A 27,759-nucleotide genomic window follows, 5' to 3' on the forward strand; every position below is an offset into this window, starting at 1 on the left:
AAGGGGTTACTTGTCTGTGCAACGGTAAGTAGGTTGTACGTGTCACATTCACCTGGATGTCATGACCCAAGCAGGACAGTGCCCCAAACATTACAATGGCTCTGCTGGCTTATCTTCTTCCAATAGTGCATCCTGGTGTCATCTCCTCCCCAAATAAGTAGGAAAGTGACAAGGAAAAAGGGTGTGATGAGGTTCAACCTTTTTCCTTGTCACTCTCCTACACCTACATCCATAAGGTGCAGCGACTTCCCTGGTTTATAGTACCACCCTGAGTTAGCGGTACCTATGCCATCACCATCTATCTACCACTCATTTACCAGCCAAAGAGCACATAACTGCTGCAGCTCAATTTCCAAAATCCCCTCAGAGGTGCTCCAACTTTTTCCTGCCACTGCTCCCAAGGTAAGTGACGCACACTCAACCGGCTGTCCAGATGATGCAAAAGAAAACATGATTCTCCAAACCTGGTCACCTTTTTTCTTTGCTTCATGGTCCACTTATGAGGCTCATGTGCCCATTGTAGACACTTTTGGTGGTGGACAGGGGTCAACATAGGCACTCAGCCCCATATGCACCAATGTGTGATGCCATGACAACTTATGATGCCTGTCAAATCATAGCCACCATTACCTTTTTTTAAGGAATGTGTACTCGAGTAGCTCTTCTGTAAAATTGGACCAGACAGACTAGCCTTCACTCAGCATGCACATGAAAGAATCTTGGGTGCCCATGACCCTGTCATCAGTTCACCAGTTGTCCTACCTTGGACCACTTTTTTGGTAGGTTATAACCACTGCACATTGGGAACACCCCAAAATACCTGCCATTTGTCATAGTCACTCAGATCCTTACTCTAGCCCATTTTCCCTGTGTCCAACCCATCAACTTCAAGAACTGACTGATCACTTGCCACCTCATGAGAACTTGACCAACAGCTGTCTTCCCCATTGTCGTATAGCCCGTCACTTGCCATGTGCCATTGTAACAAGACAATGTTATTCACTTCATCTGTCAGTGGTTTTAATTTTCAGCCCGATCTTTGTACATGGTCTATAGTTGAAACATTCATCTGTTTTCCCATTATTGAGATAGCAAAGGTTATGATAAACCCATGGAGATAATTTTACCCTCCAATATGCGATTTTGCTCATATTAAGAAAGACCTAGCTCATTTGAAAGGAAAATTATGCCTGGAAGAGTTTAATTAAGAAGAAGACAAGCATCAACAAAATGGATGCTTACTAGAGATGAGCGAGTATACTCACTAAGGCACATTACTCGAGCGAGTAGTACGTTAGCCAAGTATCTCCCTGCTCGTCTCTAAAGATTCGGGGCCGGCGCGGGTGACAGGTGAGTTGCGGGGGGGGGGGGGGGGGGGGGGGGGAAGAGAGAGAGAGAGATCTCCCCTCCGTTCCTCCCCACTCCCCGCCGGCCCCCAAATCTTTAGAGACGAGCAGGGAGATACTCGGTTAATGCACTACTCGCTCGAGTAATGTGCCTTAGCGAGTATACTCACTCATCTCTAATTCTTACAATCACAGTAACCATTAACTGTGAAAAGCCTAAAGAAACACGTTTCATGTGGTCACCAGGAGTATTGATGGCACTTAATACTAACAATACTTATTCCTCAAAGTATGTTCAGACAAAAAATGACAAAATCCAAACGTTCAGAGTGGTTCATCCCTCATTTTAAGTGTATCCCTGTAAGGGTGATAGATGCCAGCCATGTTCCGTAGGGTTCAGGAGGACTGGCATACATCAACACCTTAAGAAACCTTTGGAAAAGAAATGAACCATAAGAAACTAAACATGTTGCAGACTAGAAATCACAACATGGGACCTGGAAAAAAAACGTATATATGGTCTGATCCATGTGTTAAGTTGGCTAATAGGTATGAGGGGCCTCCCAACTGCAGATGTGGTGGGACAAGAGCTGGACATGCTGGATCCCCTTTGTTTCGCGGGAAGGTATCTTATGATAGTCACTTGTTTTCCACTTCAGTGTTGAGTAAATAAAAGCAGTCAGAAAGGGCATGTATGGCTATAGGGACAATGGGGAAGACAGCTGTTGGTCAAATTCCCAGTATAGAAATGAGGCCAGTGACCCCTGGAGTCACGTGACTAGCTTTACGCGGATCGGTTTCAGTGTGAATCCACATCAGATGGGAAAATTCAGTGATCTCAGTGACTTTCAATGAGACCTGGTCATCAGAGGATTTCGGTGCCAACCTTGTGGGGTTTTCTCGTGCAGCGTGGGTAGTATACCAAGAATGGTGTGATCGAGGAAAAGCATCCAGTGAGAGGGGATCCTGTAGGCATAACTTGTTGACGAAAGAGGTCAGAGGAGGATAACAAGAATCGTTCTGCCGAACAGGTAGTGCCACCATATAACAGAGGTAGTCCTCATTAACACTTCTTTCAGTTGTGGTCTTTTTTTCTAGCTTTTTTGGGGGGTAGGGGTGAAAAAAAACACCAGTGAAATCAAATGTGTTTTTTGAATGATACTTGTGATTTTTTACTGGAGTTTTGGTGGTGTTTTTTTTAGTAATATATGTGGTTTTTCTTTGCTCTTTTTTTTAAATCTATAGACAAGAATGGGAAAATACCTGAAAAATCACCAGATTCTGAACATGCTGCGATTTGCAAAGACACATAAAAATGCCATGGACCCCAAAACTGCAGTGAAACTGAAAAAAATGCCATTATAAAAAAACACATTGGGGTATATTTACTTAGACCTGTGTTCAAAGTAAAGCTGGTGCTGCCATGAAGTCTGCCAAATGTCTCAAGAGGCACAAACCTAATACCTTTGGCCATAGGTGCACCAAAGCTGAAATCTACACTAGCTATGATCTGTTGTAGGTTCCACCTATAATTTACACCAGGAACTGGCACGTATTATAGGAAGTCTGACAGCTTAATGCTAGACCTCACCCCTCTTTAAAAACATGGTGGGGCCTAGAGTAAACCCTTAAAAATAGGCAATTTTGTCTCTTGACCAAAATTGTGGCTTCTTTGCATGTCAGAAGTCTGGGGCAATAGAGTAAATACATATGCCCCAATGTTTGTGGGGTGTTTTATATTTTACTATTGATCTACAGAAACCATCTGGTTGCAGCGTTTTTGACACGAAAAGTTGTGACACTTTACAAAAAAAATACCGTGGTAGGAATTCATAAAAGACACGACACCAGAATTCTGGCATTAAAAAAAGTCACAAATATTTGCACAAGTCCTCCTTACACAAGAATCTGTGACTTTTTTGCTTTTTATGCCACCCTCGCCTCTTTTTGTAAAAATTGAGCGGAGCTTGGAGAAGGTGGCACTGCCACCCATGGTCCACCAAGTGCACTGAAATTTGGTAGAAACCGGCATAAATTACAGCGCAAATCTATAGCAGGTTTTATCTGACATAGATTCCAGCAAGTAGTGCATGGGTGCTCCAAGGTGCGCCTCGCATCACCCAAAAGTAGAACGTGCCGCGAGGAAAAAAGTTTCTGATATGAATAAGTCCATTCAAAAAAATGGATTTCATATTTGTGCGTCTCGCAACAGACACAATTTGCGTGAGATTCGCGCCTGTGTGAAATAAGCCTTTAAGTAAATGTGCCCAAGTGTGAAACCAGCCCAAAAGTAATGCTTCGAGGGGTCAATACTTCAATGATATGGCATCCAATGAAACATGCTATTTTTTTTTTGTGAGTTTATGCATCCTGTAGGGCCTCATACACTCCTATGGTCATTGTATTATCATTCCATACAACTAAAATGGGCGAATACATGAAGTCTTACAGTTGAAGAAGCTGGGAATACTGGATGATAAGCCCGGATGAAAGTTGCAGGGTGGGTCACGTTCTTTTTAACGGATACAGATTACAACTACGAGCAACACTTTGACACTTTGAGGAGAACATGTTGACTACGTCTGATTTAGGTATTTAGGGGAAATGCTCTTCGACGCATAAGTTCATCTCAATATCAGGAATATTTAATTTGGAAAGGGGATAAAAAGAAATGAGTGGGTGTTTTTTATTTTAAACGATGTAATAGAAATAGTGCAAGAGATTTCTTCAGAACGGAAACAGTATTTATAATAATCTCCGAAGGGTACAAAGGACTAATGCTACTAGTTGAAAAATAAATTACTATTCATTATCCTCTTTGAGGTAATCAAAAGCAAATCTATTTTTCTCCGAAAAATGGCTGAAAATAAGTGCATTAAAAAGGGGGCCGGCGAGGGAGAGTGAATAAGTAAATAAAACGGAGTGATCATTAGCGGGCTGTTTTATATAATGTATGTATGTGAGGGTTTTATTAAAATTGGCGTCACTGTAATAACGTCCTTCTGAGAGGACTTTTATTATCCAGTGTAATTGCAAATTAAAGACCGTAAATACATCCGAAATACTGTGGTTGGGTTCTCGAGATGTCTTTGTGTATACAGCGATAGAGACTGTACAAGATTGGATAATGTCATCGTATGGTGGTGGTCACTCAACAAAGAGCTGCCTGGTCGCTTATGGAGGCCTGGAGGCTCAGAGCAGCATCTCACCTTTGCTAACCACGGAAGCAATGGGTGGGCAAGGGCTAGCATTGGAAGTAGACCAGATATAGGCCGAGATGTTGGCAAGACAGCAGCAAGAGACATTGTGCTGGAACTTGAAGGCCACTGGGCAAACTATGGCAGGACAGTAGCAGCTCAGGATCACAAAGTGTGGGCAGAAGAAAGCAAAATGACTATATATCGGCTAGAGTTTTAGACAAGACAAGTCAAAAAGGCGAGCTTGTGAATACAAGTCACTGTAATGGGAGAGGAACCTTATTGACTGCATGACATTGAACAATGTCATCGTTTGGTGGTGGTAGTCATTGTATGAAGAGCTGCCAGTTAGCTTGTGAGTGAAATCTTGGCCTTGCTAACCATGGATGAGAATGGGTAAGGGCTAGAGTTGGAAGTATAGAAGCCATAGGCCAAGCTGTTGGCAGACAGAAGAAGGTGACATTGTGGTTGAACTTGAAGGCCATCGAGCAGAATAAAGTAACAGCTCAGGCTCACAAAGCATAGGCAGAAGATGGCAAAATAACTTTCTATATTGGCCAGGGCAAGACAAGCAAAACAGGCAAGCTTGCTAATACAGGTCGATGGAAGACAAATATAAGAATTAGAGTATAGGGCCAGGACGAGGGTGGATGCTCACCTTATACACCACCTCATCACAGCTAAGGAGGGGGCGCAATTTTATTAAAAAGGGAAACCTTTCGCGCTGCCTTGCTTTTTTTTATACAATGTGCATTTCCATCAGTGATGGAAGCACTCATTACCGCAAGAGGCTCAGGGAACAGTGACAGTGAGTATTACTACCGTTCCTCCGGGAGCTGGTTCTACACTAAGTCCTGACACTGCCCATCATTAGGGTGTAGTGTGCGTCAGGTGATAGAGCAGTGCCGCTAGCAAAAGAGCCAGAGCGGTGGCTCCTCTTCATCTTACTCTTTTTTAAGGCTAGGGCCCAGAGCAGTGAAGGTAGCACCGCCACCCCGAATAGGAGGAAAGGGGAGTAACTTTAGTTTTTTTGCGTGGTATAAGGTCTGTATTAACTATGGAGGCTGATCTAGGGGGTCTTTTAATTGTGGGGTCTGATCCTGGTGGTGCATATTAATTGTAAGGGCTAATCCAGGGGTCTGTATTAATATATATTCCCTGGATCAGCCCCTACAGTTAAAGCGGTTGTCCCAAGATTACAAGTTATCCTTTCGCCACAGAATAGGGGATAACTTGCTGATAAGTGGGGGTCCCACTGCTGATCTTGAGAACAGGGGTCCCGTGCCCACCCTGCCTGTCACAGCGGGGTTGCTTCTTCCCCGCAGTGACAGCAAAATGATTGGAGCGCTGATCAAGCATGTGCAGTTTGTGCTCTATTGATTTCACTAGGACTGATGGAAATACTCAAGCGCTTGCCACTCAGCTACATCTGCAGTTCCACTGAAAGTAAATGGAGCGTCAATGTACTTCTGTAACCAGCGTTCCATTCAGTCATTGCACCCCCCACAGTGAAGAGGAGAGTGGAGACAGGACTTCTATTCTTGTTGATCGGTGGAAGCTCTGTCAATTTCAAGTTATCCTATCCTGTAGATAGAGAATAACTCGTAATCTTGGTGCAACCCCTATAACTGTGTGGGATGATCTGGAGGCCTCTGTATTAACCGAGCGTGGGCTTATCCAGGCATCTGTAATAATGTGGGTTTTATATGGGGGAGGATGGCGGGCATTATGCCTGATCTCATTAGGGCACCAAACGATCTTGTTCTGGTCCTAGTGAAATAAGAAACGGAAAGGCAGGAGGTAACACAAAGGGCTGTAAAGACATTGCACTGACTGCTCCCTACATGGTTGGCTTAAGATCTATGTGGGCCCTTGGGTGAGTCACAGAGGGCATCCCGTGATTCCCACCCCCAGTCAAGTATGTAACATATCATGTAGGTTGCTGGTTGTTTGGACTAACCTTTACGACATAAAAACTGGCAAACTGGCGCTGCAGCGGGGGAAAGTGATCATTGTATGGTGCGCATTATGGATGAGCCAAGTCTTCCAGAGGCGAAGATGCTCTTGCAACAGCTGTCAATTCTGGAGGGTAAATTGGGTAGAATTGTCTAAATGCAAACATTCAATTTCAAAGAGGGAACTACGATGCAAATTAAATAAAAATCGTTAATATAGCAGCGGCGTCACTCAGGCTACACTGTGTAAGGTGATCACTGTTAAGCTGGCGGTAATGATACTCCATAGAGAATGAACACAAGTGCTGACAGGGAGGTGTAAATTACATAGAGAGTGACCTCCTGCGAGGTGTTTGTCTGACACACTTTGCTTGATGAAGAATTACAATAAGTTTTTCCTGCCGTTTAGTTTGCACAGGTTTGTACAGAACGTTTGCAAATACCGGGCACAATCCAGCTCTACTTGGGTCTTCACCTTCATTCATCTCAAAAACATTTTGTATCGGATTGAATATAGTTGGAAATATTCATAATATTCATTCAGACAGTAAAAAATGTAATACGACTTCATCTCACATTACGTAACTAGTTCTATCGACACTAAACGCATCACCAGGACCTCTTCATTACATCCCACTAACTTACCACTGCCCATTTTAGGCCCGGCGCACACTTGGCATGCTCTCAATCTATATGCCAATCATAGGGTACCATTTATACGACAGAGGCTAGAAAAGTCTCCCTTTGGCCCCTGCTGGGATGGTATGCATCAGTACACCTTTTTTTCTCCCAACTGTATGGAAAAGTGGAGCAGAAGTACGACACGAATGAAAGAAGTTTTAATGAACCCTATTTACTAACAGTATGCAAACAGAAATAAGCAGTCGATTGTAGACATGTTGCAGATCTTCAACCCTGTAGATTGTCCTATGTGTTGGCAGTTGCGGGTAAATGTGGTGACTTGAGTGAACTTGACCACGAGCAGATTGTTGGTGCCCAGAGATGCGGTGCCATCATTTCTGCAACAGTCACACTTCTTGGCTATTTTTGAACTATGGTATCAAGAGTGTACCAAGACTGGTTGAACCATGGAAAGACATCTGACAGATCACACTGTGGTAGGCCACATGTCGTTGATTGTAGAGGTGAGCATCAGGTGGCACGTCTGGTATCTCAGAAACAGTGTGTCACATTAATGGACCAACTAACCCAGGAGTACAACAACAGGGAGCCGGACAAATTTCCCCAATGACCATATGGCGTACCTATACTTCGATTGGGGACCGAAAACCACAAAGGGTGCCCCTAATGACCCAGTGTCATCACCAATACAGCCTCGCATGGGCCCAGGAAAGACATCAATGGATCTTGGACATATGGCTGAAGGTCATATTAAGTGATGATTTCTGTTTCCTGCTGAACCATATGGATGGCTGGGTCCACATCTGGCAATGGAAACTGTATTCCATGGTGCACCCATGGGGTACAAAAGATCAGTGGTGGTGGTGTCATGGTTTGGGGAGCATTTTCCTTGACCACTAGTCGTCATACCACAATCCTCAGTTTATGTAAAATGTAATTCAAGTTAATGGATATTTTTCATTGTATCGGAGAAAAGAAAAAAAAAAAGATTGCCACATTCATATTTTGTGATTATTGGACCATTCATAATACAGTTTTATTGGCTTTGAGTTCTCATTAGTCCTTTGGCCAGGTCCTGAGGTGTAGGATTCAGTGCTGTGCAGCTCAGAGTTAAGCCTTCCACCACCATTGCCTCTGACGTAGTTGGACCAATTGAAGCAAACTACAACACAATTAAAAGAAAAAAAGGAACATCGTTAAAGAGGTTTTTCCATGATAGAATTGTATGGCATTGCTACAGCCCCTACCGATCCCATGAACTGAGTCCCCTGTTCTCTATTTCTGGTAGATTGGGATGGGTGTGATCACTTCATTATAGCAAAAAAACAATAAGGTAACTTCTAAGGCTATGCTGAGCTATGGGTAGGACTTGGCGCACCGTGTTACTTATACCATGTAGGCCACCAGGAAGCAGTATGGGCTGCTAGGTTAAAACAATTTCCATGGACAGATATGAAAGGGTTTTCTGGGACTACAAAAAAAAATCATCAGTTGAAAAGAGCCCCTTTAAGCAGACCGTCTTAAAATGCGCCAGATTTATCACAATGGCTCATGCTGAATGATAAATGTTGCGCATCTTTGATATCTGAGCTGGTATCCCACTGGCAGTTCTCAGCGGAACACCAGCTGAAAGCACCAAGAACAATGCAGCTGTTTGGATGTACAAAACAGCTGCATTGTTCACCGAGCTAGCGCAGCGATTAGCTACTTAGAGTTATGCAAAGATGATCGCTCAAAACTGTCACTCAAACTGTCATTTGAGTGTATTATGGGCGATCAGCGCTCCGTGTAAATGGGCCTTTATAGGCAATTTTGCGCCAGAATATGTTGGACGCTGTCTTATCTAGACCATGCCCCATTCTTCCCAAAGCCATGCTCCTTTGTGTAAAAAGTGTCACCAGAAGACAGTCAAAGTCTCAATAGTAGATCTGTGCTTTAGTATTGCAAACGTACTTTACTTTTTTTTTTTTTGCATTGGGTTACCTTAATTTGATTGACTTGATCATTTGCTAGCTCCTGGATAAGCCTGAGGCAAAACTTCACTCCTGATGGGCTGAAGAACACGATACTTCCTGGGATACCTTCCTAAAGAAGAGCACATTTAACAGAAACAGCATTACACCTGAGAACTTGATGGATCTCTGGAATTACTGATTAGGCTGCGTTCATACGTGGTGGTTTTCAATTGTAGTTCTGCAAACCTCATCAAAAAAACCACATGCAGTTTTTGGATGCAGTTGAAAACCGTAACAATAAATGCCACGTGGGAATGCAGCCTTAGAGAAAAGCCTGTGAAGGCCATACACAGTAGGAAGGCCTGGGGTTAATCCTACACTGTCGGGAGAACCCCTGACTTTAGTGCCCATGTCATGTGTAGGAATCATTATGTGGCGCCACCTGGTGTCTATTGACTTCCATAGATGACTGCAGTCCTCACCCTTTAACCCTTACTCAGAGATCTAGTCTTCACTGTAGAGAACCCCAAGTCATTTCCCTAGGACTAGTCTCAGTACAGTGGTAGTTGATTCGAATGGGTCAAATGGCACCAAAGCATGGTACCAAAGGGACAGACAAGGATGTAGTCATTATAACAGACCGAGGTCGGGACAGGAGGAATTAAATCAACATGGTTTAACAGGCAGATGGTCAAGGCAGGCACCATACAAGCAAAGTGTAGTCAATAAGATGGACAGAAGGAGTGTGGGAAAGCAGGAAAAATCAGGCTGATGAAACAGACAGATTCTGAAACACCTTCACCAGATCATAAGGAGCCTATTATACAGGCACATTTCAATAGGAAATTGCCTTAAATGGTTTTTTTCCCATGACTTAAAATGGCTTCACAACCATTCTGTCCTTCCTCCATGCAGCTGACCAGGACATGTGACTGCTGCAGCCAATCACTAGCCAAAGCAGTGACCATCTATACCCAGTGATTGGCTGCAGCAGTCACATGACCTGGTCAGCATCAATCAGGAAGGACAGAGTGGTTGTTAAGCCATTTTAATTAATAGGAAAACCCATTTAAATAACCCAGGAAGAGCCAGGATAAGCTGGGTATGGGAAAGCCCCTTTAAATGGTGGCCGCAGAAGAGGTGGCAGCTGGAGGAAGAGTGTGACACCCAGAGGATTCTGGAGACTACAACTGGGGGAGTAGAAAGGTGCCACCGACTGTGGCTGATGGGTATAACGCCTATTTCTTGCTGCTGGGAATGTCTGCAAAGGTCAGGAGGTGACTGTCCCTTTTGCCCTGTGAATCGGAAAAAGGGATTGTCGAAAGCAGATGACCCGCATTTTTATATTTCAGTGGTTTGTAAGACAATGCAGGCACTGCGGGGTATATATACGTGTCCCTCGGCAGGAAATATTTTGGAAATAATAAAGCGAGCGTTTAGATTATGCGCCTCAAAGTAATCGTTATAGACCTTCAGCTGAAATTTAATAGAATTCAGCAACTATTCCCCTAGTCATTAAAAAAGATAAACCACAAGCCAGCAAACAAACGCTGACAAAATTGATCTGCAAATTCAAAGGATTACAAAACACAGCGGTAGTTTTTTTTTTTCGTGTTTTTTTTTTTTTTTTTTTTTTTTTACGGGGGAAGTAAAACTGGAACATTTATTAGGACTTGTAATGCCGCGCCGTTAACATGAATACCTTAGTGAAATAATCTGTCAGAGAGGATCGTATATCGGGATGCTGGGCCGTTTGATAAACAGTAATGCTCTCCAGAGGTACATCTGTAATTAGAAAATAAAAATGTATTTCTATAAAACAGACTGTCTTATAACGCCGGGATATTACAAAGACCTACACCTGCAATTTCACACAATGGAAAGGATGGCTTCAACGGTAGACGCCGCGCTCTCGTCGCCTTATGGAAATGTTGATAATACAATAAAGCATTTGTCGTGGGAAGAGAAGACTTCACGGCTCTCATCAAAAAGTGAGAAACCCTTGAGGACGGCTCCTACTTAAAAGGCTTATTAAAGCGTAAGTGCCGTACGCCGTAAGCTGCTTTCCCCTAATCAGAGGCTCGGAAGTCATATGTTGCTCTCGGGCCCCCTGTGTGTGACTCTCTAGTTGTTTGCAGCTTTATTTGCACTAGGCCATAAATTTAAAGGGGACCTATTGTGTCCTCCTCTCATTAGGACCAGCTATGGTTCCATGGGCTGTATGGATGTCTTTCTTTTCTCTCTACTCCCTCCCATTCCGCTGTACTGGCTCTTCTGAGTTTCAGTGTGAATGTGTCAAGTGGGAGGTGCCCACTGCTCACTGTCAATGGGTGCTGTCAGACTTCATTGACAGTAAGGAATGGGGACCGCCCACTGGACACATTGAAACTAAGAAGAGTAGACGGAAAAAAAGTAACATCATTGGATTTAGTGGGGCCATGGCTGCAAAGTAATGCAGTGAACTCTACTGATGTGAGGACATAACAGGTCCTCTTTAATAGGATGTGTCACTTTATTATTATAGTTGGTCGCTACCTTCAAAGAAATTGGGTACTGCTAAAGAATAAGGGGGCTTACGTTTCCTCCCCGAAACAACATCACTCTTGTTCGCGTTCTCAGGAGCTGTAACACCAGACAATGCCCACAGATTGGGGTGTTTGCCGTCAGACACTAGGGTCGGTATAGGAGTTGTATATATGAAACGGAAGGATGGTTTTAAAGCTTTCACGCCCAAAGGTTTGGGTAGAAGTTCCCACTTGTGACATACACAAATGAAATAATAGAGATAAAATATAATAGCACTCATATTTGCTGAAAGTAGAATTGTGCCAGCACTCTACATACATGAGCGCCTTCATGCAATTTTGCATGAAAGTATAACTTTTTATAAAAATTCAAGTTTGATGCTAAGGCTGTGTTCACATCACAATAGCAGCCTCTGTTGGCGTTATAGACCTGTAGATGTACCTTTGACAGACCGCTGTGACATGTCCCACTATTAAGATGTACAGAAGACAAGTTAGCCATAATGTCCCAGTGTAAAAAATTAAATATATACCTTGTGGTATACTTTTTTTGTTTACTGTATATCATTGTATGGAATACGACTTTACACAATTTGGCGCCTTCATACAATTTTGCATAAAAGTATAATGTTTTGTTAAAAAAAAAAATGCAAAGAAATTCAGGTTTAACCCCTTGAGTGGCGGGTTTCCTACCACCCTGTCGTGCCCACCAGGGCAGGTTTTTTAAATGGTCTAATCATTGAATTTCAACTAATTTTGCAGTTGCGTTCCAAGAGCCATAACTTTTTCATTTTTCCATTGACCAGGCCATATGAGGGCTTGTTTTTTGTGGGACAAGTTGTACTTTTTGATGGCATCATTTTTGGGTATATATAATGTATTGTATAACTTTTGTAAAAAAAACATTTGTAGGAAGATTGGGGGAAAAATAGAAATTCTGCCATTTGTTTTTTGGATTTCATTTTTACGGAGTTCAACATGCAGAATAAATAATGTGATAACATTATTCTCTGAGTCGCATGATTCCGGCGATACCGAGTTTATACAGTTTTTATGTTTCGGGGAGGAAAAAAAGAAATGGGGAGAAAAGAAAAAAGGGGCCATGTCATTAAGGGGTTAAATAATGTACCAACTTCCTTCTCTGGGTCATTACGACGCACGGATACCACATGTGTGATTTTATTTTACACTTTTTACAAAGTAAAGGGAGACAAGTGTTTTTATTTTTATCTTTTTTATAATTTTTTTACTTTAGTTTTTTTTTTAAACTTTTTTTTTGTCCCTTTAGGGGACTTCCACAGGGACCCATCAGGACCCCCTGATCACTTTCCGGGGTCCGATGGTGACAGCCTGCAGTGACAGCCCTTTACATGCTGCATTCATATAGACTGCAGCATGTAAAGGGTTAACACAGCAGATATCAGAGGTTTTCTCTGATCTCTGCTGTAAGAGCTGGTGCTTGCTTGTCCTCTGACAGCCAAGCACCAGCTCTCCCTGCCACAGATATCATCGGCTTGCTTCTGACAAGCCGATGGTCTCTATAGCAACCTGTAAACAAAGCAGGAGACTTAGAAGCAGGAGATTGCCGGCATATTGGCAATATCTTCTGCTTCTGTTGTTCAAAGCCCTTGCTTTGTTCTCTGTGGGACAGTGCAGGCAGAGCACAATGCCACAGCTTGTGGCATTGTGCTCTGCAGCTCCCATAGTGATACATAGCCCGGAAATCTTCCGGGCTATATCACTATCGGCAGTGGAGCTCGTCCCGGAAAATTTCCGGGCGTGCCACTCAAGGGGTTAATGCTTAGGTCATGTTCACACTATAATTGTGGCCTCCGTTTGACATATAGAATGGGAAAAGCTCTCAACATATACTTACAATTAAATATATCCCACTGTATGGGCATGATAAAAAAAATGTATATCAAACTTTATTCTTTTGCATGGAATACTGCAGTCTACTATTCTTTTTGATGCGGCATACTGGTGTATACCAGTCCGATGGAAGCCAAAAGGACACCCTTTTAGCCTTCATCAGTACACTAAAAGAGTTGTGCCAAGAATAAAAGTTATCCCCTATACATAAGATAGAGGATAACTATCTGCTCAGTGGGAGTCCAACCCCTGGGACTCTCACTAATCACAAGAGCAGGGGTTTTGAGTGTTCCCCTGTGTGAATCGTGCGTCAGTCAAGCATTAGGCCTGCAGCTCCGGTCATCTCTATAGGACTGCTCCAGATAGCCAAGTTCAAGCATTCGGTATATCTCCAGCAGTCCCATTAAAATGAATGGAGAAACAGCACGCGTTCTCGACAGCTGCTTCATTCATACAGGGACACTTGGTACCCATGTTCTCATGATCGGTGGCAGTCAGACCTCCAATGATTAGATAGTCATCCCTTATCCTGTGGATAGGGGATAACTCTGAATCTTGGCACAACTCTTTTAACCCTTTTCAATCCACCCTCTGACGTCTAAAGACATTCTGATTGAAGGCTGTACAGCTTTCGATGTCGGAAGACGTCCAGCAGGGTATTCTTACTGTATATTACTGGCCACTCTGTTGTCGGGGGCCTCTCCAACATGTCCAATTCCACAGTACTGGCTCTAGCCAGAAGGTGGTGCCATTATATAATGTCAAAAAAAGAAAACCCCCTAGGAAAAACCTGAATAAAAAATTGGATTGCAAAGGGTTAAGCTTAGATCAAAAAGGTGATCTGAAAACAGCGTAAAGCCTGACCCAAGCAGAGACTAAAGTGCATACAAGCCTATGTCTACCGGCACTTAGCTTTACAAAATCATCAAAACTGAATCATTCAAGGTATCTGCAGACATTCAGTAAGATCCCCCATTGTTCACTTCAAGTGGATAAACACTGTTTAAGTATTGGTGTACTTACCTGGAGAAAAAGTCTAGTTTAGCCTTGAAACGTGTTGTATGAAAGCAATGACGATAAAAAATATGTACTTCTTAAAAAGCACTGCCCGTCCTATATACTCCACTATTCCATAAAACTGTGTTCTTGTCCAAATAACTGGACCTCATCAATGGACTCGGGAGATAGTAACATAGTATGTAAGGCCGAAAAAAAAAGACACATGTCCACCCAGTTCAGCCTATTACCTTGCAATGTTGATCCAGAGGAAGGGAAAACAAAACAAAAAAAGAAAAGAAAAGAAGCCAATTTTCCCCATTTAACCCCTTTAGTGGCACGCCCAGAAAATCTCTGGGGCTTGCTGCACTGACCATGCAGTTAAACACTGGAAGATTTTCGTGGATAGCTCTAGTGCTGAAAGTATTAGAATTTCTATGTTTATTTTCCAAAATTGTTATAATGTATTCTTTCATTACAAAACAATGTTGCAATGTGATTGTTGCATTCCTTAATAAATACTTGCGAGATTAAATTGCATTGTTGACTCATTTAAAAAACCTGCCCTGTGAGCCATGACATGGTAATAATAAACCTGCCACTGAAGGGGTTAAGGGAAGAAAATTCCTTCCTGGCTCCAATCTGGCAATGTGAATAATCCCTGCATCACCGACCCTTCTGAAGTTATTAATGAGTACAACATATAATATTGTATCGCCCAAGAAAGGCGTCCAGGCCCGTCTTGAACTCTTATCGAATTTGCCATGACAGACTGAATTACCACAGCTTCTAGAGCCTCATATGTGTATGAACTTGAAATAAACAATGATGGTTCCTATTCACTGAATGCAAACAGAGATCTTGAAAATCACAGGAATTGATACAGAAAACATTGGTAAATTGTATACCTTCCGATCATACAACACATGGCCTTTTATGCAGATGAATCTAATAACTAGATACCTTCTTTAAAAAAAGAATAGCCTAATCTTGTAGATACTCACTTTTTTCCTTAAGTCTTTTTGGAAGAACTTCTCTTTTCAAGGAGCCACATGGAAACAGGATAGGGGCAGAGTAACATTTCTGCTCTGAAAAAAAAACCAAACGAATCCTCCAGTCAGGGGTCAAAATAAATGTCAGTACCTGAGGGAATAATTACCTACCATTTATTTTTCCGCAAATCTTCCTTCTTTGCTTCTTTTTAGCTCAGCTCTATTAGGACAGAGATGTGATATGTGACTATATTTTAGGCACAGTGTCTAATCTGAAGTAGTCTGAGACACACCCCTTCTCTACAAGCAATGATGGGACAGGGGGTGTGTCCCAGAGTACTTCAGATTAGGCACTGTAGCTAAACTATAGTCACATATCACAGCTTTGGCCTAATTGAGGTAAGGTAAAAAACAGCAACAAGCACAGAGGAAAAACAAATAGGTCATCATCCCCCTGACTTACATATCAATTTTAGAGTCTCTGTCGGGGAGATGCAAGGACCCAGGAGAGGGGAGTATATGACTATTTATTATTTTATGGCATGAGGGACCTGTTTTTAAGAGAAAAAAACAATTATCTTGCACAACCCTTTTAACCCCTTAACGACCGCTGATACGCCTTTTGATGGCCTGCTGTCAATTCTGCGATAAGATCGCAGGGAGCCATGCAGGCGTCATGGCAGCTGAGGGCCTTCTGAAAGGCCCCAGGGCTGTCATGGCAGAATGTCTATCAAGCCGTCCCCGTAGGGTGGCTTGATAGACTGCCTGATCGCAGTATGATGTAATGCCATAGCATTACATCATACTGCTGGAGTGATCAAAGCATTACAAGCATTGCAAAAAATGAGAAATAAGAACAATAAAGTTTTACTGAATTATTTAAAAAAAAAGTAAGTAAAAAAAAAAACCCTTTTGGCATATTTGTAATAAAAGAATCCAAATAATAAAACAAAAATACATATTTGGGATCGCTGCGTCCTTAAAAGTGATCTATCAAAGTAACACATTATATACCCCACACGGTGAACGTCGTCAGAAAAAAAAAAAGAACGTCAGAAATGCGTTTTTATGGTCACCCTGTTTCCAAGAAAAAAATACAATAAAAAGCGAACAAAAAACCGTATGTATTACAAAATAGTACCAACGCAAACTACAGGACGTCCCGCAAAAATCAGCCCTTGTACAACTACGTTGACAGAAAAATAAAAAAGCTATCGCGCGCAGAAGATGGAGGCAGAAAGTTTTAAAAAATTAAATATCTTTGAACAATAATAGTACAGCAAAAAAACTATAAAACTTTGGTATTGCAGTAATCGTTTCGACCCATTTAATAAATATATCATGGCATTTTTAATGCAGTTTGTGCGCCGTAGAAACAAGGCGCACCGAAAGATGACGGAATGTCGTTTTTTTTCCATTTCTCTCCACTTTGAATTTTTTAAAGGTTTTTCAGTACATTACATGGTACATTAAATAGCACTACTGAAAAATACAACTCGTCCTGCAAAAAACAAGCCCTCATACAGTGACGTCGATGGATAAATAAAGGAGTTACGAGTTTTTAAAAGGGGGGGGGGGGGGAGGAAAAAAAAACTATGGAAAAACGGAAAAAAAGCTCCGTCACTAAGTTAATCATATGTATTGGAGCAATAAAATAAAAAAAAACATTGCAACTGTCTACAGCTCCTTTAATGAATGCCATCTTGTCGGTAATTACCTTGCATTTTGGGGATAGTATTAAAGGAGGTGTCCCACAATAAGAAGTTATTACATAGGATAGCAGATAACTATCTGGCTGGGGGTGGGCCGGCCATTTAGATCGCCACTGATCAGGAGAAATGGGGTTGTGAAGGTCTATGAATGGAATCGGCTAAATCAGTCAATCACTCTGCAATGAACAAAGCGATGGTATGCATGCTCGATCTGTCGCCCCATTCTTTTGGGGACCTTTAAAGCCCCCGTTTTCCGGTTGACTGGGGATAACATCTTTTGGTAGAAGAACTGCTTTAAGTACAGTTAACTAATACGCATTACTTACAGGCCACAAGAAGAAATACATACATGGGCATCAATCTAATATAAACTGCTATACATGGCAAACATCAGCAGCAAGAAGAGGAAACCTAATGATATAATGTATCAAGGAATTATACGCTATTACTGATCTCCTTAAGACGTCTTACTCCTTTGACAAGCACTTACTTTGCTGCACATCTACATTTCCTTTCATCTTCCCAGCCTCAAACATTGAATTCATTTTAAGGATAAGTAAAAAGTTGATTTTTTTTTATGCGTGATACATTTGTGGATGATGAATGTTAAAAGCGGATCTCGTAAATCATAGCGTCTATGCCACTGATCGCAGGTGAGAGAAAAGACAAATTGACTGTCACTTTGAAATAAATATACATATTTAGATTTCTTTATATATCTTTACAGCGCATCCAAACCCCCAACATATATGTTAAACGATAAAAAAAAAGATTTTATAGTTTAAGCAGTAAACATATTTCCAAAACACTTTTAAAAACACCCTATTGTTTTGTGTTTACAGCTACTATATAGACCTATGTGTCTCCATGGTAACAGACTACTAACAAACCTTGTATACTCTGATCACATTCACTCTCACCTCCCCCTGTCCCTGGCCATTGGCATCCTCCTGGTTCCGGTTTTCTGCTCCACAGGAGCTGCAGTATTCCTCCTGCTGCCTCTGCCCATGGGGTAGGGGTCTTAACATGCTCGGCTTACCTCTTAAAGGACCAGTGTGTGCACCCAGCTTTCCTGTTCCCAGCTTATCCCAGGTTATTTAAGGAAGGTGCATCTGTATCCTACTTGATTCTTGGTTTCAACACTCTTCCTAATTACCCAGCTTTCCTGATCTCTGCCGGTCCTCACCTCAGCTTGTTACATTGACTATGCTTTTCTTGAACACCACCTGCCCTGACCTTTTGCCTTATTACCATATTTCCATGAACGCAATCTGTCCCTACCTAGGCCTGTTGTTGGGACTACATCTTTGCCTGTCCCATTGGTACTACACTGTAGTGTCTTTTGACCTTTCCCAGTCATTTGCCACTGTTCTAAAACTACTTCTGGAGAAACAACATAGAAGTTCCCTACAGCAAACACCAGATCCCTCTTTAAAAAAAAGTGTTAAAACCATGGGATCCCTTAGAATAGTCCAAGGCCAATCAGTCAATGGCACAGTGGGTCCATACACGATCCTGCAGTCATGTGCTATTCTATTCATCTGCCCCTTCCGCTGCCTGTAGATTAGCCACTGCAGGACATAAAGGGGGAACAAGAACTGCAGGACCAGACTACACCAGGTCTGTTTGTAGTCTGTCACCATGGAGACACATACAGCTCCTAGGCAGACCTAAAACGGGTAGGATAATTAATCTTATTAAAACTATTTGCTTCGTTTTTCCATATTACAACCCCTGTACACGTGTCGAATAGATGCTGCTGCACGGTGAACAGTGACGTCTTTCACTCCCTGCAACAGCATCTTTTTCAAGACCAGACAAGGTAATTGGTATTGGACGCTGGGAAATTAAAATTGTGTTTTCCCTTGAAGAACAAAACCAACACATCAATGAAAAGTTCACCGTGTCCGTTAAAATCCGGAGAGACGTAAGATACTGGTAGCGCGCTTTTTATTCTGTGTTTACCTAAGACGAGGGGGGGGGGGGCACTTCACACCTCAGCCTCCCAAAGCTGAGGAATTTCAATCTGTGCCGCAGAACATAAAAAAAAAAACCTCTTTTCTTTTTATTTGACTCTTCCTCTACAAAGTCGGCTTTGAAGTCTGCAGGTAGAAACGACCAGACTGGCACAAAATGAGACATTTAGAGGTCCCTGCTACGTTTTATGTCCTGTGAATGTAAGTAACTTGACTAGAAAGTAAATCAGGCGTAAATGACAGATACTGGGATGGTGTGAGCTTTATACCGCGGCTCCTGAGATCAGAAGCCATGCTGCCCGGCAATGACGATGGTTCCAAGGAATGCACAGAACATAACACTCATCCCTGCTAAAGGAGGTACCGCTCCAGGCCCCATTACCAATTAGAATCTTAACCCTTTCCAATCCACTGTCTGACCTTTGAAGACATTATGATTTAAGGCTGTACAGCTCCAATGTTGGAAGACATCCGTCGGGGTTCTCTTACTGTATATTGCCAACCTCCCTGCTGTCAGAGCCTATCCAACGTGTCGCCTCATGCAGTACTGGCTTTAGCCAGCAGATAGCGCCATTGTATAACAGCAGAAAAAGAGTAAGTACCCTAGGAAAACTAGGATACAAATTGGATTGGATTAAAGGAGCACTCCCATCTTGGCTAATCATGGCCGCAATAGGAATACTCCCCTATACAATGCAGCCGGGGTGGTCGGGAGTATGGAAACAGCTGAGGACTGCGGATGCTGAATTTCAAAGCCGGGGGAACGATCGTTTGTCCGACAGTTGCTGAAAGTATATGGGTACTTGGATACCTCCAAAGGAGGCAAAGAAAACAATAAAAAATGTGAATAGAGCCATAGCTACATAGTTGCGTTTTTGCAGAACGAGTTTTACTTTCTTACGGTGCCATTTTTGGTTACTTATACATCAGGCATTTCACCTCAGTTTGGAATTTCCTCTATACAATTTGGTAGGACACACTTACTTGAGCATATGAGGTCTGCCAGTTTCTCCGCGTTACCAGATGCTTCCCCTTCTGAAGAGAGGCCGAGCTCATCAACTAGAAGACAACAATCATAACGGGTTCATTAAAACACATAGCTCACCAAAGAAGTTATTCACTATCCACAGGACAGGGAATAACTAGCGGACCGATGGGGTCCAACTGCTGGCAACCCCACCGATCCTAACAATAGAGTTCCGAAGATCCCTGAACGAAAAGAGCAGCGGTTGAGCATGAGCAGTGGTTCAACCCCCAATGATCAGCTACCGGTAGTTATCCTCTATCTTGTGGATACATGATAACTTATTTTGGTGGGACAAGCCCTTGAAAGGAAGCCTATCACTGAAAAATAGCCAATATACCAATGCCAACAGTACATTGGCAAAATGGCCCTATGCAGGCCGATATCTGCTCTTTTCCTGTAAAATATAAGGTTTTACCAATTCCCAACGCTCTATGTAAATCAGCTACCATGAGTCTGATGGGCGGTCTTGCCATTGTGGTTGGAGTTGTCTCCAGCTCGGGCCTGCTCAGCCCCTACCCTTGTTTAAAGGGTTATCCTAAAATGTAAAGTTATAACCTATCCACAGAATTAGGAAAAACTTTAGGATTGGTTGGAAGTCTCACTGCTAAGACCCCCACCAATCCCAAGACCGGGAGTCCCATATCCCCTCCTCCTCACTGTGGGCTTACTGCATCCCCTGCAGTGAAGAACAGCTTGAACGGAGAAGCGGTTGTGCATGCTATGAGATTGATGGTGAAAGCCGAGGTACAAGTGCTTAGCAATTTCTGTCAGCCCCATTGAAATGAATGGAATGGTGGTCACGCATGCTCGGTCATTGGTCCATTCAATATGACGTCCCTGCAGGTGGGGAAAGTATCACCATAGTTACAGAAGAGGGAAAAATAGGACCTCTGTTCTCAGGATCAGTAGGGTTCTCAGCAGTAAGACCCCCACTGATCATTAAGTTATTCCCTATCCTGTGTTTAATGACTGGAGCTGAAGACCTCAATAAAGGGGAGGGGATGAGGAGGACAGAGCAGTGGGCACCCCGGGCCTGAACGAACTGCAAGACCACCCAAGAGATGTATGATTGTAGCTGAATTACATAGAGTGCAGAGAACCTGTAAAACTGAATTTCTCCTAAACGGCCGCAATTACAGGTAAGCCGGCTATATGAGCCGGCGCCAATGTAATGTTGACACTGGCTTATCACCTGTTTTTCTTCAAACAGACTGCCTTTAACATGGACAGTAGAACAAAAAATATTATTTTCACGTCAATAACGGCTTTGGTGTATGTTACTGCCCTTATAGATCCTATTGATGATTTTTTCAGTGGGCGGGCACCTCCAATTCTCGTTAGGAACAGTTTCCGAAACTAAACAAAAAACTTAGTAACTTTCCAATCTCATCTTTACAGCGAAACTCACAAACTCCCGAGTCTCAAACCCGAGACCTACTGCTAGGCGATTGGAACGTCTCTCGGTCCCCAGGAGTTACAGAATCTTATCAGCAACGGTATCCGCCTCTGTTTAAATATTTAGGATAGTCTAATTACCAGGCAATTAAACCATGTTTCAGAGGGTTAAAAATAACAGCGACAGGTCTCCCGGGTAAGGCAATTCGAGTTTCATTTACTGAAATTCACCCTGGAAAGTAATGATCATATTAAACATTTATTGGAGGAGCCGTGTAATGACAACATAGATCACAGCTCGCCTACTAAGGTGGCCGAGATGGTATTTAAAAGGTGAACCGGTCAATAAATGTTACTATTATACAGAAAATACAATCCTAGACCTTAAACACAAGCAGCTCCAGCCAATGTACAGATGATACTTTCACTTTGGAGGTAATTTGGGGGCTTTGAAATGGCCTGAGAAAATGTGAGAAGCCATAATGACCCATTCAGTATACCAGATCATGATTCTGCACCAAATGGGAATGTTAAGAGGACTTAAGAGATACTTTACCGCAGAACCCATAGGCTATAGACAAAATGGACAGGAGCTGACTCATCGACTTCTATGGGAAAGTGTTGAAGGCGTGCTGGGTAAATCCTTTTATAGCACATGGGGGTCTCAGATAACCCCTATAAATCTCATAATTAGGGTGACTAGACACTAGCGGTTTTTTCCCGCTGCGTTTTTTTTTTCCAGATGCCTATGGGACTTTCTAATGTTAAAAACGCGAAGTTGTGTTGCGTCGCATCGCTAGTGGGTAGTCACCCTTATAGTGTTTTGCAACCAACCTCCTAACCTTAGTTCTTATGTGTGATGTGGCTCCTGACTTAAAGGCTCCGTCAGGTGCCACGTGTACGGATATATTCTTCCTTAGAAGCAAGGGAGCATACATGAGTCTTATGAGTCGGGAAGGGTATCGCCTCTCCTTAAGGAGAGCGCGTAGCACAATTTATAACAACGATTGAGAATTACAAGCCAAGCCAGAATCCATACACAGACAGCTGTTCCAGGGTTTTTACCCCTCATCAGTGTGCAGTAGGTTTCTAGCTTGGCTAGTGGCACTCACCTCCTAGGTGTCCCTTCACACACCTTCTAGGTGCTCTCCTTAAGAAAAGATGATACCCTTCCCAACCCACATCACAGGCCTCTCACCAGCCAAGCCAGGATCCTACTGCATACCAATGAGAGGTAAAAACCCCCGAAACAGCTGTCTGTGTATGGTTTCTAGCTTGGTTTTCAATTCCCAACCATTATTATAAAGACATTGATTTGCAGGAATGCTGCCATCCGATAGGTGGCGCTGCAGAGGTATTCTTCCATCTCCCTTATTTGAGTTTAATAAAGCGAGCTAAAATTCTTTTTTCTACCATATTCTTCCAGAATCCAACCTAAAAATATACATAAGATCTGTACAATAGCGGAGGCACACAGAGGTACAGTAGAGGGCTCATGCACTTCTATGCAGTCCTATTAAGGCCGTATGCGTTCGCACACGATTTCCTCTTTAGACACCTAGGTAACTGCCTGAGTTGCTCTGCCCTTGACTTGGCTATGCTGACTTCAGCAGAATTTTTGATGTGCATCGGCTTTCTGGACAAAAAAAAAAAAAAAAAAAACCTACGGAAAAAGTAAGAAGCGTTGCTGTAGAAACATCAGACCTGTAATTTGGCTTAGAGCCTCAGTGTTCTTAGTAACTGCACAAAAAAATGTTTAAATGTCAGAAGTACAGCAGCCTTCAGCCTTCCTAAACAGTGACTTGTGTTGTCTATTACGGCGGCGCTCTGCAATGTCAGCACTGGCTCCCGGCCCGAGTATTGCTCTGAGAATTGAAGGAGAGAGAGTATTGCTATCTTAGAGATCCCTGACACTGTAAGTCACATCCAGAAGTATCATAGGACTGAAGTAGAACACAGAGGTGACAGCTTTATAGCGAGTCTTTAAAAGGAACATAAAAAAGCCTGCGCGCAAGAGTTAGTAGTGGTTAGAAAACAAATTAACTCAGCCGGGCTACGGCGCGATATACGGTTCAAGGACAGAAGAGGATACTGCAGGAAATAGACAAAAATTGCATCCCCCCCCCCTTCCCCAATCCTTTTACTTCTAGCATTTCCACCAGAAAATACGTTCTATTCCCCACAATAATCTACATTTACATGGAAGCACTTGAGTAAGATGGAGATGAGATCGTTATGCGTTGCGAGTACCTGAAATGTTATGCAGCGCGCAGATTACATCTGTCACTCGGTGACTTATTGTTCGACTCACAGAATGCCTCCGAACGTTTCAGAAATGTCTGTTTAATAATTGATGGAGTGGATGCAATCAATCAATAATGCAAGAAAAGAGATGAAATTATGTATAGGGATGAGGCGTACTTAAAAGATCGTTGAGAAGCTGAGTATACAGCTCCCGGGCAGATAATTATCAGATGGAGCTTCATGGAGTAAGAGAAGGCTGGTGGAGGAGACATTAAAGGGGTATTCCCATCTCGGGAATCCTTCATCAGTGCGTTTGAAGTCACAGAACAATGTATTCACCCATAAGATGTTTATTTTTAAAATGCTCCGTTCTCCAGATATTGCAGATATTGATTCCTCTGCCCTCTGGTTGTTTACTGCTCGCTGCCGGAGAAACTGACCACGTCTTCTATGGAAAAAAGGAGCAGAGTACAACGGTAGTTGGTGGCCGGGTCGAAAGTTAGTGCGCATGTGCTGTTGAGTTCCCAGATTTAGATGGAAGAAGTGTGCAAGTGCTTATCTCCTCTGCTTTTTTTTCCAGAGGGCAGAGGAATCAATATCTGCAATATCTGGAGAACGGAGCATTTTGGAAATAATTAGAGATGAGCGAGCATGCTCGGTTAAGGCAGTTACTCTAGCGAGCGTCGCTCTTCTTGAGTATCTGCATACTCGTCCGAGAAAATTTTGGGGGGTGGCGGTAGTTGGGGGGGGGGGGGGGGGGAAGGGGGGGGGGGAAGGGGGGCGAGGTATCTCCCACTCTTTCCCCCCGCCGCCCCCCAAAATGTTCTCGGACGAGCATGCAGATACCTGAGAAGAGTGATGCTCGCTCGAGTAACTGCCTTAACCGAGCGTGCGCGCTCATCTCTAGAAATAAACATCTTATGGCTGAGTGCATTGTTTTTCGATTTCAAACACCTTGAAATAGGATTCTTCAGTTTGGAAATACCCCTTTAACCCTTTCAGGACTGCAAAAGATTCATTCGGCTTTGTGGATAGTTTAAAACTATGGGACAAATATGCCCCTTGGTCCTCAAAGGGTTAAGGGCTCATTCACACGGGTGTATATTTTCTGTCCGTGTTACAATCATATTTCGATCCGTTTGCGTGTTTTTCACATCCATATTATATCTGTGTTTCCTATATTATTTATGTGCATGCATAAAAAAAAAAAAAAAAGCAAGAACGCCCAATTTATGTCACTTTTTTCTTTCCCATTGTCTCCAGGCAACATGAGTGAAAAACAATGTGAATGCTCTTGTGACTGTATATTTGCTGCGTTTTGTGCATGGGTGATTTTGGTATCTAAATACAGGCAAAAATAGGGCTTGCTGCTTTTTAAAAAAAAAATTGAGTAAAATATAAAAATACATGAAGATACATGAGCGTGAATGGGTTCTAAAGGACTGTAATGGCCCATTAAAGTCAATGGAATCACGTAGTAATGTAGCAAATACGCAGTTGCATCCGTATTGACTCGGGTCCTAGGGGTATCTCTGATCACTTGCCTCGTCAATTAATCCTTGATCTTGGGGTACGCAGGTGTCGCCATCCGTGGTGGCATAGTCCTCTGTGGCTGGCTCGGCAGGAGGTACATGATTATGTTGAACAGGAGGCAGCTATGTATTAGGGTGGTAATGAGGGTCTGCCACTGAGCTTATTGTATGGGAAGCCTTTAAGGCTTTTAGTAGAGGGTCCTTTACTTCTGCAATAGCCGGGTACAGAAAATCCCTGCAGGTTGCTCGGTTAGATCTTGGTTAGAGCATCATCTTTTAGAAGCGGAGACTCGACATATAGCAAACACCTCCAAAGAGAATTATTCTGCTCTGAACATATTGCGGAGGGGGTATAGACTATTGCTAGTTGAATATATTAGAAAGACACTGCTCTACTCACAACACCATATATTTGATCAAGGTGATTAAGAAAACGGCCGTCTGTTGGCCTATGTAGCCAGAGAAGATAGCAGCTTACCCAGTTATGGCTGCCAGCGATGCTGAGAGGTCCTACTTCTCCAATGATTACATTACCTGTCCATATGATAGTGACTCTTACTGTTCTTCAACTTCTCCCTGAGGAAGAGTGGTCTCCACACTCCTTTATGGTATACCCTACACTTACCGCATTTATAGTGCCTTATAGAGTCAGCGGATCCAGAACGTCTGTGCATTACAAGAACAGCCCATTGATTTCAATGGAAATTATGTAATGCTCCTTTTTGCCCCGTGGTGGCGCTGCAAGGAAATTCAATAGGCCCTTTACAGGTTAAGGCCTTGTTCACATGAGCGTGGATTTGCACGTACATACAGACGTGCAAAAGCGTGCGTCCACGCACGTGTCAAAACACGCATGAACAAGGCTCTGTACCCATTGCTTTCAATGGGGCCATGGCTGCTGCCGGCGGCCCCATTGAAAGCATTGGTACGCCGGCAACCCCTGCAATGATTTTCGGGGAAGGGCTTTAAATATAAGCCCTTCGCTGAAAATCAATTCTAGGTGGTGTAAAAAAAAAATAAAAAATACTCACCTCTCCACTGCTGTTAGAGCTCGGAGCGTCTAGCCGCTTGGTCCTCGGCGCTGAAATAAAGTTCTTTCAGCAGGCGGGGATTTAAAATCCCCACCTCCTCAAAGGGCTGCGTCTGATTGGCGAGCGCTCAGCCAATCACAGGCAGCACTCTGCCATTCATTGAATTCAATGATCCCTGTGGGATACCTTGAGAAGGAGCTTTACTGCAAAGGATTTTTATCCCCCATCTTCAGGATAGAGAATAAATGTCTGATTGCTGGGGGTTGACTGATGGAATCCCCAGTGATCCTGAGAACAGGACCCCAGCATGCCCAGAGGGAGTTTGCAGGGTGCATTGATCTCCACCTGTCCCATATAAGTGAATAGAGCAGTGGTTGAGAATGCACACACCAACCCCGTTCACATGGGGCATTTGATAGGAGCCATTTTTTGCATCTCTGGGGGTCCCAGCAGTCAGACCCCCAGTAATCAGACATTTATCCCCGATCCTAGCCCAATTGTTTTTTTCTACTTTTCTTTGTCTCAGTCAAGGCATTCCTTGTGCTGAACACACCAGCAGCCCAATTTTCTCTCGTCTTGATTGCTCACTCCAAGCTCTTGAGAGCTCTCACCTAAAATGACACACTGACAGATACTTTCAGCTGTATTACAGCGAGATTAGTCCAGCTTGAGTTTTCAGCCTCTAAATAGGAGCAAGAAGTAATCTCCATTTTCTCCCCAAAGCAGATATCAGAATGCACTCCTGGTGGTCTAGTGAGCAGTGGAGGGCGCGCATGCACACCTCCACTCCATTAATTTTCATGAGGCCACTGGAGACTTCAAGCGCTCGGCTAACTCCAGTGGTCCCACTAAAGTGAATGGAGCGGAGGTGCACATGCGCGTCATCCACAGCTCACACTTCAAGACACACTGGGGGTGCATTCTTGATATCCGCTTTGGTGCGATAACCCCTTTAATAAAAAAGAACACTCATCCTACGAGCCGACAGAAAAGATTTATACTCAACGGTCTTCAAAAGTCTTTTTTGTTTGCTGGTGTTGAGTTTCAATGATGACCGGACCCTCGGGACTACTTACCCAGAGCGGCAGTAGCTTTCCCCACCACGTAGATGGGCTTACAATTCCATTTGTCTTTCAGAGAATGTCTCCAAGCTGCAAAAAATCCATCAAGGACAAATTAATGCAAAAATAATGTAAGGCCTAATAATTCACCATACGTGATGATGCAAAGGAGGGACATGTAGGACCACGGCACACTACACATTGGGGTCAATGCAAAGGTATTCATTACATTTTGGTAAAACCTACTTTGAATGCTAAAAATGAAACCTGCAAAAATAATCAAGAACAAATAATGAGTCAT

General features: G+C 43.0%; 1 protein-coding gene across 2 annotated transcripts in view; it reads right to left on the reverse strand.

Moving 5' to 3' along the window:
• Nucleotides 1-7,315: 7,315 nt before the first annotated feature.
• The window catches only part of UROS (uroporphyrinogen III synthase), a 44,146-nt gene continuing 23,702 nt past the window's right edge, over nt 7,316-27,759 (reverse strand). For both annotated transcript variants that reach the window (XM_066601141.1, XM_066601143.1), the window contains exons 5-10: nt 27,474-27,548; nt 20,153-20,227; nt 15,493-15,576; nt 10,798-10,880; nt 9,124-9,225; nt 7,316-8,302 (exon numbers count right to left, since the gene is read on the reverse strand). In XM_066601141.1, the coding sequence (XP_066457238.1) occupies nt 8,177-8,302; nt 9,124-9,225; nt 10,798-10,880; nt 15,493-15,576; nt 20,153-20,227; nt 27,474-27,548 (545 nt within the window). In that variant the 3' untranslated portion in view covers nt 7,316-8,176. The remainder of the gene's footprint in view (nt 8,303-9,123; nt 9,226-10,797; nt 10,881-15,492; nt 15,577-20,152; nt 20,228-27,473; nt 27,549-27,759) is intronic.

Source organism: Eleutherodactylus coqui, chromosome 4, assembly GCF_035609145.1.
Source record: "Eleutherodactylus coqui strain aEleCoq1 chromosome 4, aEleCoq1.hap1, whole genome shotgun sequence".
Classification (NCBI taxonomy): domain Eukaryota; kingdom Metazoa; phylum Chordata; class Amphibia; order Anura; family Eleutherodactylidae; genus Eleutherodactylus; species Eleutherodactylus coqui.